The sequence below is a fragment of the Oncorhynchus mykiss genome, chromosome 1 (genome assembly GCF_013265735.2).
Source record: "Oncorhynchus mykiss isolate Arlee chromosome 1, USDA_OmykA_1.1, whole genome shotgun sequence".
Classification (NCBI taxonomy): Eukaryota; Metazoa; Chordata; class Actinopteri; order Salmoniformes; family Salmonidae; genus Oncorhynchus; species Oncorhynchus mykiss.
In genome coordinates this window covers 35,246,035-35,258,386 of record NC_048565.1, presented here as the reverse complement: position 1 = coordinate 35,258,386, position 12,352 = coordinate 35,246,035, and the positions used below count along the sequence as shown (strand labels likewise).

General features: G+C 43.3%; 1 protein-coding gene across 1 annotated transcript in view; it reads right to left on the bottom strand.

The window, feature by feature from the left end:
- Window positions 1-12,352, bottom strand: part of LOC110521950 (SH3 and multiple ankyrin repeat domains protein 3) — a 78,374-nt gene that overhangs the window by 18,668 nt on the left and 47,354 nt on the right. Inside the window, exons 3-6 of the mRNA XM_036976586.1 lie at window positions 10,981-11,056; window positions 8,823-8,905; window positions 271-395; window positions 12-147 (exon numbers count right to left, since the gene is read on the bottom strand). Coding sequence (XP_036832481.1) covers window positions 12-147; window positions 271-395; window positions 8,823-8,905; window positions 10,981-11,056 — 420 coding nt within the window. The remainder of the gene's footprint in view (window positions 1-11; window positions 148-270; window positions 396-8,822; window positions 8,906-10,980; window positions 11,057-12,352) is intronic.

Below are 12,352 nucleotides of genomic sequence, written 5' to 3'. Positions count from 1 at the left end.
ACATTGCTCACCTTTCTTGCGGACTACCTCCTCAGACTCAGGTTTGCGTGTGACAGAGACCACCTTCATCAGCAGGCTGTTGCCCCCCTGTCTAATCAGAGACACCACTTGCTTATGGCCCACCTTCACCACGTTCACCCCGTGCACCTGGAAGACACAAGCGGGACATACAAGGCACAAACACACACACACATGGCTGGTGGTCAGACAAAGAGCTGAGAGGCAGTGGCGGTAGTCCATGGGGTTGGAGAGTAGAGGGGATATGGTTACCTCTATGAGGAAGTCTCCTGTCCTAAGCCCTGCCCTCCAGGCCACTCCCTCCACATCGACAGACTCCAGGTACTGGAGGGCAGGGAATGCTGGTGTTGGGGTGAACTCCTCAATGGGTGTCTCAGCTGGGAACACAGAGAGAGGATGACTCGATTTAGATACAGAAATTGACAGATGTTTCAACACAAGAAACACACATATTAATCTCAGAATATTCCACAAGGTATACTCACTGAATCATGAGAGATACACTCCATGACCAAAACTATATGGACACCTGCTCGTTGAACGTCTCATTCCAAAATCATGGGCATTAATATGGAGTTGGTCCCCCTTTTGCTGTTTTAACAGCCTCCACTCTTCTGGGAAGGCTTTCCACTTTATGTTGTAACATTGCTGTGGGGACTTGCTTCCATTAAGCCACAAGGACATTAGTGAGGTCGGGCACTGATGTTGGATGATTAGGCCTGGCTCACAGTCGGCGTTCCAATTCATCCCAAAGGTGTTCGATGGGGTTGAGGCCAGGGCCCTGTGCAGGCCAGTCAAGTTCTTCCACACCGATCTCAACCAACCATTTCTGTAGGGACCTCGCTTGGTGCACAGGGGCATTGTCATGCTGAAACAGGAAAGGTCCTTCCCCAAACTGTTGCCACAAAGTTGGAAGCACAGAATCGTCTAGAATGTCATTGTATGCTGTAGAATTAAGATTTCCCTTCACTGGAACTAAGGGGTCTAGTCCGAACCATGAGAAACAGCCCCAGACCATTATTCCTCATCCACCAAACTGTACAGTTGGCACTATGCATTGGGGCAGGTAGCGTTCTCCTGGCATCTGCCAAACCCAGATTTGTACATCGGACTTCTGTATGGTGAAGCATGATTAATCACTCCAGAGAACGAGTTTCCACTGCTCCAATGGTAGCGAGCTTTACACCACTCTAGCCGGTTCTTGGTATTGTTCATGGTGATCTTAGGCTTGTGTGCGGCTGCTCGGCCATGGAAACCCAACCAACAGTTCTTGTTCTGACGTTGCTTCCAGAGCAGTTTGGAACTCGGTAGTGAGCCGTTGTTCTTAGATGTTTCCTCTTCACAATAACAGCATGTACATTTGACCAGGACAGCTTTAGCAGGGCAGAAATGTTACGAATGGACTTGTTGGAAAAGTGGCTTCCCATGACGTTGCCATGTTGAAAGTCACTGAGCTTTTCTGTATGGTCATTCTACTGCCAATGTTTGTTGATGAGATTGCATGTCTGTGCCCTCGATTTTATACACCTGTCAGCAACGGTTGTGGCTGAAATAGCCAAATCCACTCATTTGAAGGGGTCTCCACATAGTTTTGTATATATAGTTTACATGCTGTCTTAAGAAAAACCCACACACATCTGCCATCTGAGTTACACACAGAGTTAGACACAAACAGCAGCAAGTGTGTGTGTGTTTATAATAGAGAGAGGTGAGGTGGACTCTACAGTGTGTTCTATAGTGTATTAGTAACAGTGAGAGGTGAGGTGGACTCTACAGTGTGTTCTATAGTGTATTAGTAACAGTGAGAGGTCAGATGGACTCTACAGTGTGTTCTATAGTGTATTAGTAACAGTGAGAGGTGAGGTGGACTCTACAGTGTGTTCTATAGTGTATTAGTGACAGTGAGAGGTGAGGTGGACTCTACAGTGTGTTCTATAGTGTATTAGTAACAGTGAGAGGTCAGATGGACTCTACAGTGTGTTCTATAGTGTATTAGTAACAGTGAGAGGTCAGATGGAGTCTACAGTGTGTTCTATAGTGTATTAGTAACAGTGAGAGGAGAGGTGGACTCTACAGTGTGTTCTATAGTGTATTAGTAACAGTGAGAGGGGAGGTGGACTCTACAGTGTGTTCTATAGTGTATTAGGAACAGTGAGAGGTGAGGTGGACTCTACAGTGTGTTCTATAGTGTATTAGGAACAGTGAGAGGTGAGGTGGACTCTACAGTGTGTTCTATAGTGTATTAGTAACAGTGAAGGGTGAGATGGTGTGACAGGGAGAGAGAGACCCTTTCACTCAACCATATTTCTTTATCCACTCTCACACTGAAAATCAGATTACACACACACACACACACACCACAGGGGCTAGACACACACACACAGAGAGAGAGTGAGAGCTAGAGAGAGCGAGAGAGAGACAATGTGGTGTTGACCAAAGACAGTAGCGTTGACTCACAGAGAATTAGTCATACACACACACACACACACACACACACACACACACACACACACACACACACAAAATAAAAAAATCACAGAAACTCATGTAAGCACACTCCTGACTCGTTAGCTGAGTGTGCCTCTGCCTGAGGATAGTCTACTGTGCACTTCACACCCTCCACTTAATCCTGGACTGAGTCCAACTATACCACTTACACAGCAGAGCTCCCAGAGGTAGCTGCAGTATGTGTGTGTGTGTCGGTGTGTGTGCGACTTGACCCCACTAGGAAAGGTAATCCATTCAGTTCTATCTGAGGCACTCGGGAACATGGAGGAAGAGGGAGAAGAAGAGGAGTGGAAGAGAGGGATACATGTAGAGGGGGGGAAGATGAGTGATAGAAATTGGAACAGGAGGAGAAAAAGAGTAGACAAATTGAAATATTGCTAAGGAGGATGTAGAGAGGAACTAGGGAGGGAGAGACAGATGGACAGAGAACATCTCTTGGCTCGACATGTCAACTGTTCGTTGATCAGGAGGAAAGCCATAGTCTATTTTTGCTATTTTGTGATTGATTGCTGCATTATTAGGTTTAGAGCTTGCAAGAAAGGCATTTCACTTTGCTTGTGCACATGACAGCTTGAAATGGGGGGTACTTTGACTTCTAAACGGTTAATCAGATATGTATGAAAATACCCCCCCACACACAAAAAGGTGACATTGTGTACTGTCACCTCGTATGAAACATATGATCAGAAATTCAAAATGCTGGAGTATAGAGCCAAATGTAACATTTTAGCTTCATTGTCCAAATACACACGTAGAGGAGGATATGTCTGCTTGAGATGGAGGAGCAGAAAACACACTCAGACTTCCGGCAAGGTGCCCACAAGGGGTTGCTATAGTAACCAGCATGGGGAGCTGGCACGTGCAGTAGTGCAAAGTGTGTGTGTGTGTGTGTGTGTGCAGGTAAAGTAGTAGCTGATAATGACTAATAGTAAAGCTGAGAGACTAATAAAGAAGAGGGAGGGGAGGAGGTAAAACAATAATTAGAGACAGAAAAAAGTGGAATAGATCAAACAGTGAAGGAGTCAATGAGAAAAAAGACAGGAGGAAAAAGAAAAATGGAGAGAATTGAGAGAAAGATACTCATTTCTGTCTCCATGAACACCATGTGTGAGGAACAGATGGGGTATTCAACTGACAGCTCTTCCTAGGATTACACCACCACAGGGGCTAGACACACACACACACACACACACACACACACACACACACACACACACACACACACACCACAGGGGCTAGACACACACACACACACAGAGAGAGAGAGTGAGAGCTAGAGAGAGCGAGAGAGAGACAATGTGGTGTTGACCAAAGACAGTCGCGTTGACTCACAGAGAATTAGTCATACTGTGTGACTCAGTGATAGGTGTATAGAACTCCTCGCATCAACCCACACTCAGAACACCTACAGAGGGGCTCACAGACAGGCTACGATTTGAAGACGTATCTTTCCCTTTCAAGACAATCCAATACGTATTGATATAGATACTTGGGCTCCGATATGATACAGGAACAATACGCTTTAGAATTAAAAAATTTGGTGTGATTTGGTTTGATTAGAGGAACGAATCAATGCGTTTCGGTTTGATGTGATGCACTAACATTTGTTGCATAAACACATTCATTTTCCATTCTAAATTCAAATCTGCTGCTGAAGGAGCTGAAGAGCTCGATCTCTGAGCTAGATCTGTCTGAGCTGACTTCTATATGTGTGTGTGTGGGTTTGTACATGTGTACAGTATGCCTATATTGTATGTAAGCACCAGAGGGAGACTGGGCGTCTACCAGCCTACTATCAGATTAGGGGGAGGAATGTGTACTTTTTGACCCCCCACTTTTGATCTGAAACCACCACAACCCACTAATTAACTTGTCATTTTTGGAGATGAAAAGAGTTGTAAAAATGAGCTACGACATGAATAGCCAATGAATGTTTAGCACAACTTTGGATTTCACCCCTGTATGAAAATGGTTTTGAACATGAAAGTGATTGCTGTATTCGTTGTGAAATAATCAACATTACCCAAACATCTTCACTGAAAGTTAAAATAAAAACTACACAGCAAGTTGGCCAGTGTTGATTTTTCAGTGTCACATTTCTAGTGTTGATTCAGGTGTTAAATTAACTCCTTAATCACTGGTGTAACAGAACCCCAGTGTTGGTGTTAATAACCAGTGATAAACCCAAACCATGCCCATCATTGTCACATTTCCCAGAATGCTCTACTGCAGGTTAATATTTAGAATTGTTTGTTTCATTACATGTTATATGTTTTTTCATGAACATTGATTCAGTTATTCATCTTATTCTACTAAAATATAAGTAATATACACTTTTCTAAACTAATACAATTTGTTACTTGAATTTATTTATTGCACCCGTTACTGAAATAGTTTAAATGCTTTATGTAGTCTCATAGTCTACCCAACCCAACAGTCAATTTGAATGCAAGTTGCTGGTGACAATAACTTTTTTACAATGTTGAATATCCCCACTCTGGCTGGAATCCAATAGGAATTACACATCACTTTGCAAGCCTGATGTTTCCTGTAAACCATGAGTTTCAGGCCACTGTAATAGGATAAAACTAGTGATGTTATGTTTTACAGCAGCTAACTTTGAAACAGTGTGCTGATGCCTGTATCACTTTAACAGAGGTACGTCATTATCAGTGACGTCGGAAGCTTAGCTTGATCAAGCGCTTTTTCAAACCGTGTGTTGCTAAATGCGAGATCTCACTGATTTTGCTGTGGTTCCGGTGCTTTCTTTGATTAAGCTGCTTTCAAACACCAACCTCTACTGGATACCATGCTTATAAATATAATTAGGATTTTGTACATGTAATTTCACCTGATCAATAGTTTAGCAGGCAGAGTAGGGAAACATGGAACATTCAGTGATGTGATAATAAGGTGGAATCCCATTGAAAGCACACCATTTTTTAAATGTGAAACCACACTTTCTGCACTGTTCTTCAAATAAGTTGTTTTATTTGAACTGAACAAAACTCTACGGGATACTGTAGATACCGTAACAACACTAGAAATGCAACATGTTGCTCCCATGTTTCATACGCAAAAAAAAGCTTATTTCTTTCATATTTTGGGTACATATTTGCTTACATCCCTGTTAGCGAGCATTTATCCGTTCCTTCTCCATTACACAGGTGCACCTTGTGCTGGGAACAATAAAAGGCCATTCTAAAATGTGGATTTTTTTTCACACAATATAATGCCACAGATATCTCAAGTTTTGAGTGAGCATGTAATTGGCATGCTGACTGCAGGAATGTCCACCAGAACTGCTGCCAGAGAATTTACCATAAGCTGCCGCCAAGAATTTGCCATTACGTCCAACCAGCCTCACAACCGCTGACAACATGTTTGGCATCATGTGGGCGAGCGGTTTTCTGATGTCAAGATTAGGAACTGAGTGCCCTCTGGTGGCTGTGTGGTTATGGTATGATCATGCATAAGCTACAGACAATGAACACAATTGGATTTATTGAAGGCAATTTGAATGAACAGAGATACCATGACGAGATCCTGAGGCCCATTGTTGTGCCATTTATCTTCCGCCATCAACTGTTTCAGCATGATAATGCACTAACTACCCCATGTCAGAAGGCCTGCAGTTTGTTTATGGTCGGCACACTCACCAGAAATGTCACCCATTGAGCAAGTTCAGGATGCTCTGGATTGAAGTGTACGACAGCGTGTTCCAGTTCCTGCCAATATCCAACAACTTCGCAGAGCCATCGAAGAGGAGTGGGACAACATTCCACAGACCACAATCAACAACCTGATCAACTCTATGTGAAGGAGATGTGTCTTGCTGCACGAGGCAAATTGTGGTCACAGCAGATACTGACTGGTTTTCTGATCTACGGCTCTACATATTTTATTAAGGTATCTGTGACCAACAGTTGCATATCTATAGTCATGTGAAATCCATAGATCAGGGCTTAATGAATTTATTTCAAATGACTGATTTCCTTATATCAACTGTAACTCAGTAAAAAAATAGAAATTGTTGCATGTTGCATTTATATTGTTGTTCAGTGTAGTATTAGCTTCTTTCTTAAATAATGGCATATATTCTGTTTTTGAGAGCAAACTTGAAGGTGAAAAAGGAAAAGCATGATGTAAGATGCAAACCTGGTAATCCAACTGATTGTAGTCTATTAAAGCAAACGACTTACTGCTGGCCATGAAGCTTTGATAAAATCAGTGGAGAAAAAAAATCCTCTGTTAATCACGTTACTATTTATTGCTGACCAGCAGATGTACCTAATGTGCATTGTGAACAGATAATGAAGCACAGTGTAATGAACCCATTTTCAACACAATTGGCTGGAAAGCTTCAAAGTTCAGAAAACGTTGTTTCCTCAATCACTAGGTAAAGCTAGGCACTCAAAACAAGGCCTTATGAAATACGTATTGTGTTGAAGAATTACAGTTTAATGATGACATATTCACTTGGGATCTCACTTGGTGAAGGACACAGAACTGGAAATAGATGAAAGCAATAATGGATGAATGTTTCTGTCCCTAACAAATACAGTCACAGGTGGTAACTCTGATAATTTAACACTGAAAAGTGTGTGGACCCGTATAGACACTGGGCCAGTGTTAAATGTAACACAGTGTTTTTTTATTTATTTTACCTTTATTTATACAGGTTTTTTCTCATTGAGATAACATCTCTTTTCCAAGAGAGACCTGGTCCAATAGCAGCAGGGGGAACAACGTTTCAGACAAAACAACTTACACACACTAACACAACATTAAACAAAACTATAAACACACATACAGTACAACAATTACATTGTACATTAAAAACACAAACGTCTTGACTAAAAACAGCAGTCCTAAAGACAATTACACTCTTCTATGATATATACATCCATCAAGTGTTTAAACTCCACCAACAAAACTAGATCATCAAATTTTAAAATGTTCAGGAGAGAATTCCTGGACCACGGTGCTAAGTAACTAAAACTATTTCTACCATGAACTGTTATCATTTTTGGTACTGTTAGGAGCAAATGAGAATGGGACCGTAATTGATATTTATTTACTGACCTGACTATAGAAGAACAGAGATAAAATGGCATTTGACCCAATATGGCCTTATAAATCAGTGTTTACCAGTGTTTAAGCCTACGCAAGGTCAATGACGACCAGCCAACAGCGCTGTAGAGATCACAATGATGTGTTAGACGTTTCTGATTTGTAATGAACCTGAGGGCTGCATGATACACTGAATCAAGTGCTCTCAGGGTAGTTGATTCAGGCTGAGGCCTGCATATATATATATATATATATATATATATATATATATATATATATATATATATATATATAACATCACTAAAATCTGAAACCGACAGTAATGTAACTCGTACCAGCTCCTTCCTGGCCTCAAAAGAAAAACAAGCCTTATGCCGGTAATAAAATCCTATTTTCAGCTTGAGCTTCCTTATCAAGTTCTCTACATGCACAGTGAAGCTCAGCTTATCAGTGTTGATTTAACACTGGAGAACTTACTGTGTACCAAATGGGAATCGGTGAATGTTACAACCCTAGAAGATAGTAGCAGGGATTTTGACGCAGCCGTGATGGTGATTCGGACAGCCTGCTTTAGTAAGAAGGTATACAGTTGAGTTTTGTGAAAATTGTGTTTGTCACTCCAGGCTGATGGGCACGGAAATTCATATTGGAATGCAGCCCTGGAGCAGGTACTCCATATGTGGGCCCAGACACCCGCACTGGAAAGTACACGATCGGCAAGGAACTCCACATATGGACATTGAACCGTGACTATGCCAAGTTGCTCACCTGCATCCAATCTTTATTAGCCACAAGCCCGCCTCACTCACCTGAATCCAATTGCTTCATCAACCACCGTCAAAGTATTTAAACAGCATCCATCTTCACGCCTTTGTACTTCTGGCTGACAAACAGGCAGTAGTTGAGAAGCCATTAAACTGCCACAGCGAGTCACCCGCTAGACACGCTGCACAATGGCGGGCCAGGTCAACTTTGGTCTACGACTGGGTTGCTGGCCTATCCATCAACTGCACCCTCCAGGCTTCCTTCACAATGGTTGGCTTATAGCCGGGGTTTGCCCTGCCAGCAGGCTCAGCGCAGACACAGTTGACAACTAGAGGCTGACCCTGCTGTTATGGGGGAGGGGGCAGGGTCAGCCCCCAGTTGTGCCCCGACTACCATCCATGCCAAAACCCTTATACCAAACTCTATCAACTACTGCCCTTTCTGACATGTTTGTTTACCTTTGGCTCCCCGTAGGACGAAGCCGAATCCTTCGTTTTCTTTCTTCTGCAGCATAGCATTCTTCTCCTCTATGATGTAATCACTGGAGAGCAGAGAGGAGAGGGACAGCAGGTAAGAGTCTCTGAGAGAAGAGACAGGAGGGAATGAAGGAGAGAGCAGAGAGCCAGGGATGGTAGAGAAAAGGATGGGAGAAGATGGAGATGGACAACGAGAAATAGGGAAGGAGGGGGTGGCGACGAGGGTGCAGTAAAATCTTTAAAATTGTTGCATGTTGTGTTTACTTTTGCATGGTGTATAAAAATCTCATTACTAATGAGTGTTGTCACGAGTGTGTGTGTGTGTGTGTGTCAATTCACACCACACAATTCAATGTTTAAACACAACAACATCTATTCCCAGCGACATTCTAGCACTCTGTTACCACACAGTAAAAGCACCATCATGTCCCAATCTCAGCAACACCAATATTCTGTTGACTGACCGTCAGATCCCACTGCTGACACCAGACAGCCCATACAGTTAGTGAATTGAACACTAGACACACTGGCATGGGAGACCTGGAGTTCAGTCGTGTGTTAGCTGTTAGTTACGCCAACTGCCCAGCCACTTACCCCGGGTAGACAGAGCCCTTGCTGACGGGGCATGGAGACCCCTGAAAAACCTTCCTGTGTCAGGGAGCAGAGGTTTCAGAGATACAATTTAACTAGAGGACTTGCTTAATATACAGTGTGCAAAGCTGTCATCAAGGCAAAGGGAGGCTACTTTGAAGAATCTAAAATATACTTTTCTAAAATATACTTTGTTTTAACACTTTTTTGGTTACTACATGATTCCATACGTGTTATTTCATAGTTTTGATGTTTTCACTATTATTATACAACGTAGAACATAGTAAAAATAAATAAAAACCCTTGATTGAGTAGATGTGTCCATACCTTTGACTGGTACTGTATTGTGTGTGTGTATGTGTTTGTGTGTATATGTGTGTGTATATAGGGGTTTTACAAATACAGTTCAACATATTTCTCTCCTCCCCCTCCTCTTAGCCTACATCCTGTATATCCAACCAGCTCTAAACTTTTCCCCTTCATAGCTACAGAATAGCTTTGTTTCTGTTCAACCAATCATGCTCTGAATCGCGCTAATGTTGCATTCACAATTCTATTCTATGAACTCCTGTTTAGATACAGTACTACTCAGGTATTTAAAAAATATTCCTTACATTCATATTAGCATCCAATGTAGAACAATCATGTTCCATAATGTAATTACAGTCTGACGCGTAATAATGTTCCATAAAGTAGCCATTCACAGTATAATGCTAAAGACTTCCATTCAAGAGCTTTGACATTCTACCCAATTCAGAGCCACCTCTGCTGCCTTAGCTCTCACACACTCTTCATGATTCACTCTGTACCCATTGTACGTAGTGAGTCATATTGGGGCGGTATGCTAATTGTAGTGGGTCTAGGCAGGGTAAGGTGGAGGTGACATGATCCATAAACTAGCCTCTCTCTCTCTCTCTCTCTCTCTCTCTCTCTCTCTCTCTCTCTCTCTCTCTCTCTCTCTCTCTCTCTCTCTCTCTCTCTCTCTCTCTCTCTCTCTCTCTCTCTCTCTCTCTCTCTCTCTCTCTCTCTCTCTCTCTCTCTCTCTCTCTCTCTCTCTCTCTCTCTCTCTCTCTCTCTCTCTCTCTCTCTCTCTCTCTCTCTCTCTCTCTCTCTCTCTCTCTCTCTCTCTCTCTCTCTCTCTCTCTCTCTCTCTCTCTCTCTCTCTCTCTCTCTCTCTCTCTCTCTCTCTCTCTCTCTCTCAACAAGCTAACTCTGACATTTAGAGTGAATTTACATCAGAACACAGTCCTATAGTGTTCTGCTGTCCTCACTCCCAGCCTGCACATCTGATTTACAAGAGAGTGAGCGCTCACACTCTCCTTTATTACTGATTGATGTCACAGGCAGTACAATTCAGAGAGGGGGGGACAAAGGACGAGAGGGAGAGAGACACTCACCCACACACAAAGGGAATGTTTCAATAATCCAAGTTTTATATGAGGCCTGGGTTGAGAGTGGGACTCATGCAAGCAGAATGCACTGACACTGTCTCACCCCTAGATGACAGCAGCATCACACCACATAGTGTGTGTGTGTGTGTGTGTCTTACCTGTATGAGGAGAGGTTGTCATAGGATCCCACAGTGTAGTGTCTGAACAGTCTCTTTGTGCGGTCCTCTCTTGTCTCTGTAAAACAAAGCAATACACTGTCAGTGTGTGTGTGGCCTTGCTTGGGCCCTGTCACTGCTTGAGTGCATTTACATACTGCTACCCTACTAGAGTTCTTAATTGTGTGTGTGTGTTGTCAGACTATCTTGTGAGTTAATTACATTTTGTTTCTTGACATTCCCTCCACCCTGTCTGTCAGTCTGTCTGTCTGAGTCAGTGACAGCTTTTCTCCACCACAAGTTTCTCAACGCCAAATCACAGAAATAGCAAACAAACCTCTCTCTGTCTCCACACTCCAAGCTCCATCATCTCCACTCTTCTCTATCACTCTATCCATCTCTCTCTATCCCCCTCTTGACCGTTTCTCCACTCATATCCCCATTACCCCTCTTGTCATTCTTTTCCTGATTCCAGTCTACGCCCCTCCATCATTCTCTATACCCCTTTCAAACCTTCTCTCCTTCACTCTGCATCAATCTTTCCACCTCTCTATCCCCCTCTCTCTATTCCTCTCTCTCCACTCCCACTCTCTCTCCACTCCCACTCTCTATTCCTCTCTCTCCAATCCCACTCTCTCTCCACTCCCACCCTCTATTCCTCTCTCTACACTCCCACTCTCTATTCCTCTGTCTCCACTCCCACTCTCTATTCCTCTCTCTCCACTCCCACTCTCTATCCACCTCTCTCCACTCCCACTCTCTATCCACCTATCTCCACTCCCACTCTCTATCCACCTCTCTCCACTCCCACTCTCTATTCCTCTCTCTCCACTCCCACTCTCTATCCACCTCTCTCCACTCTCTATCCCTCTCTCTCTCCACTCCCACTCTCTATCCATCTCCTCTACTCTCTATCCCTCTCCTCTACTCTCTATCCCTCTCCTCTACTCTCTATCCCTCTCCTCTACTCTCTATCCCTCTCCTCTACTCTCTCTCTAATAGTGTTGTCGTCTCCATAAGTAGTTAATGGATACATGCCCACTGGCCTGACTCTCATTACAAATGCATAGACTTCCCCTTTCCCCTCCTCTCCCCTCTTTCACATGGCAAAAACTCACACGCATGTATATAATCAGAATACGGAATACAACAAATACCGGGCACTGATCTAGAACCCATGCCCCGCTGCTCTCATATCCAACCAGTCATAGCCCCAAAACGCTCTGTTTAGCAACGTAACCACTCAGACAGTCAGACAGTCAGCCAGAGAAGCTGCTGGAACTGGATTGGCTGTAACCCACAGGTCAGGAAGAGGAGTTAAGAAGCAGAGGACTAGGCTGAGCAGGGATAGGATGAGATGCCTATACTAACAGAC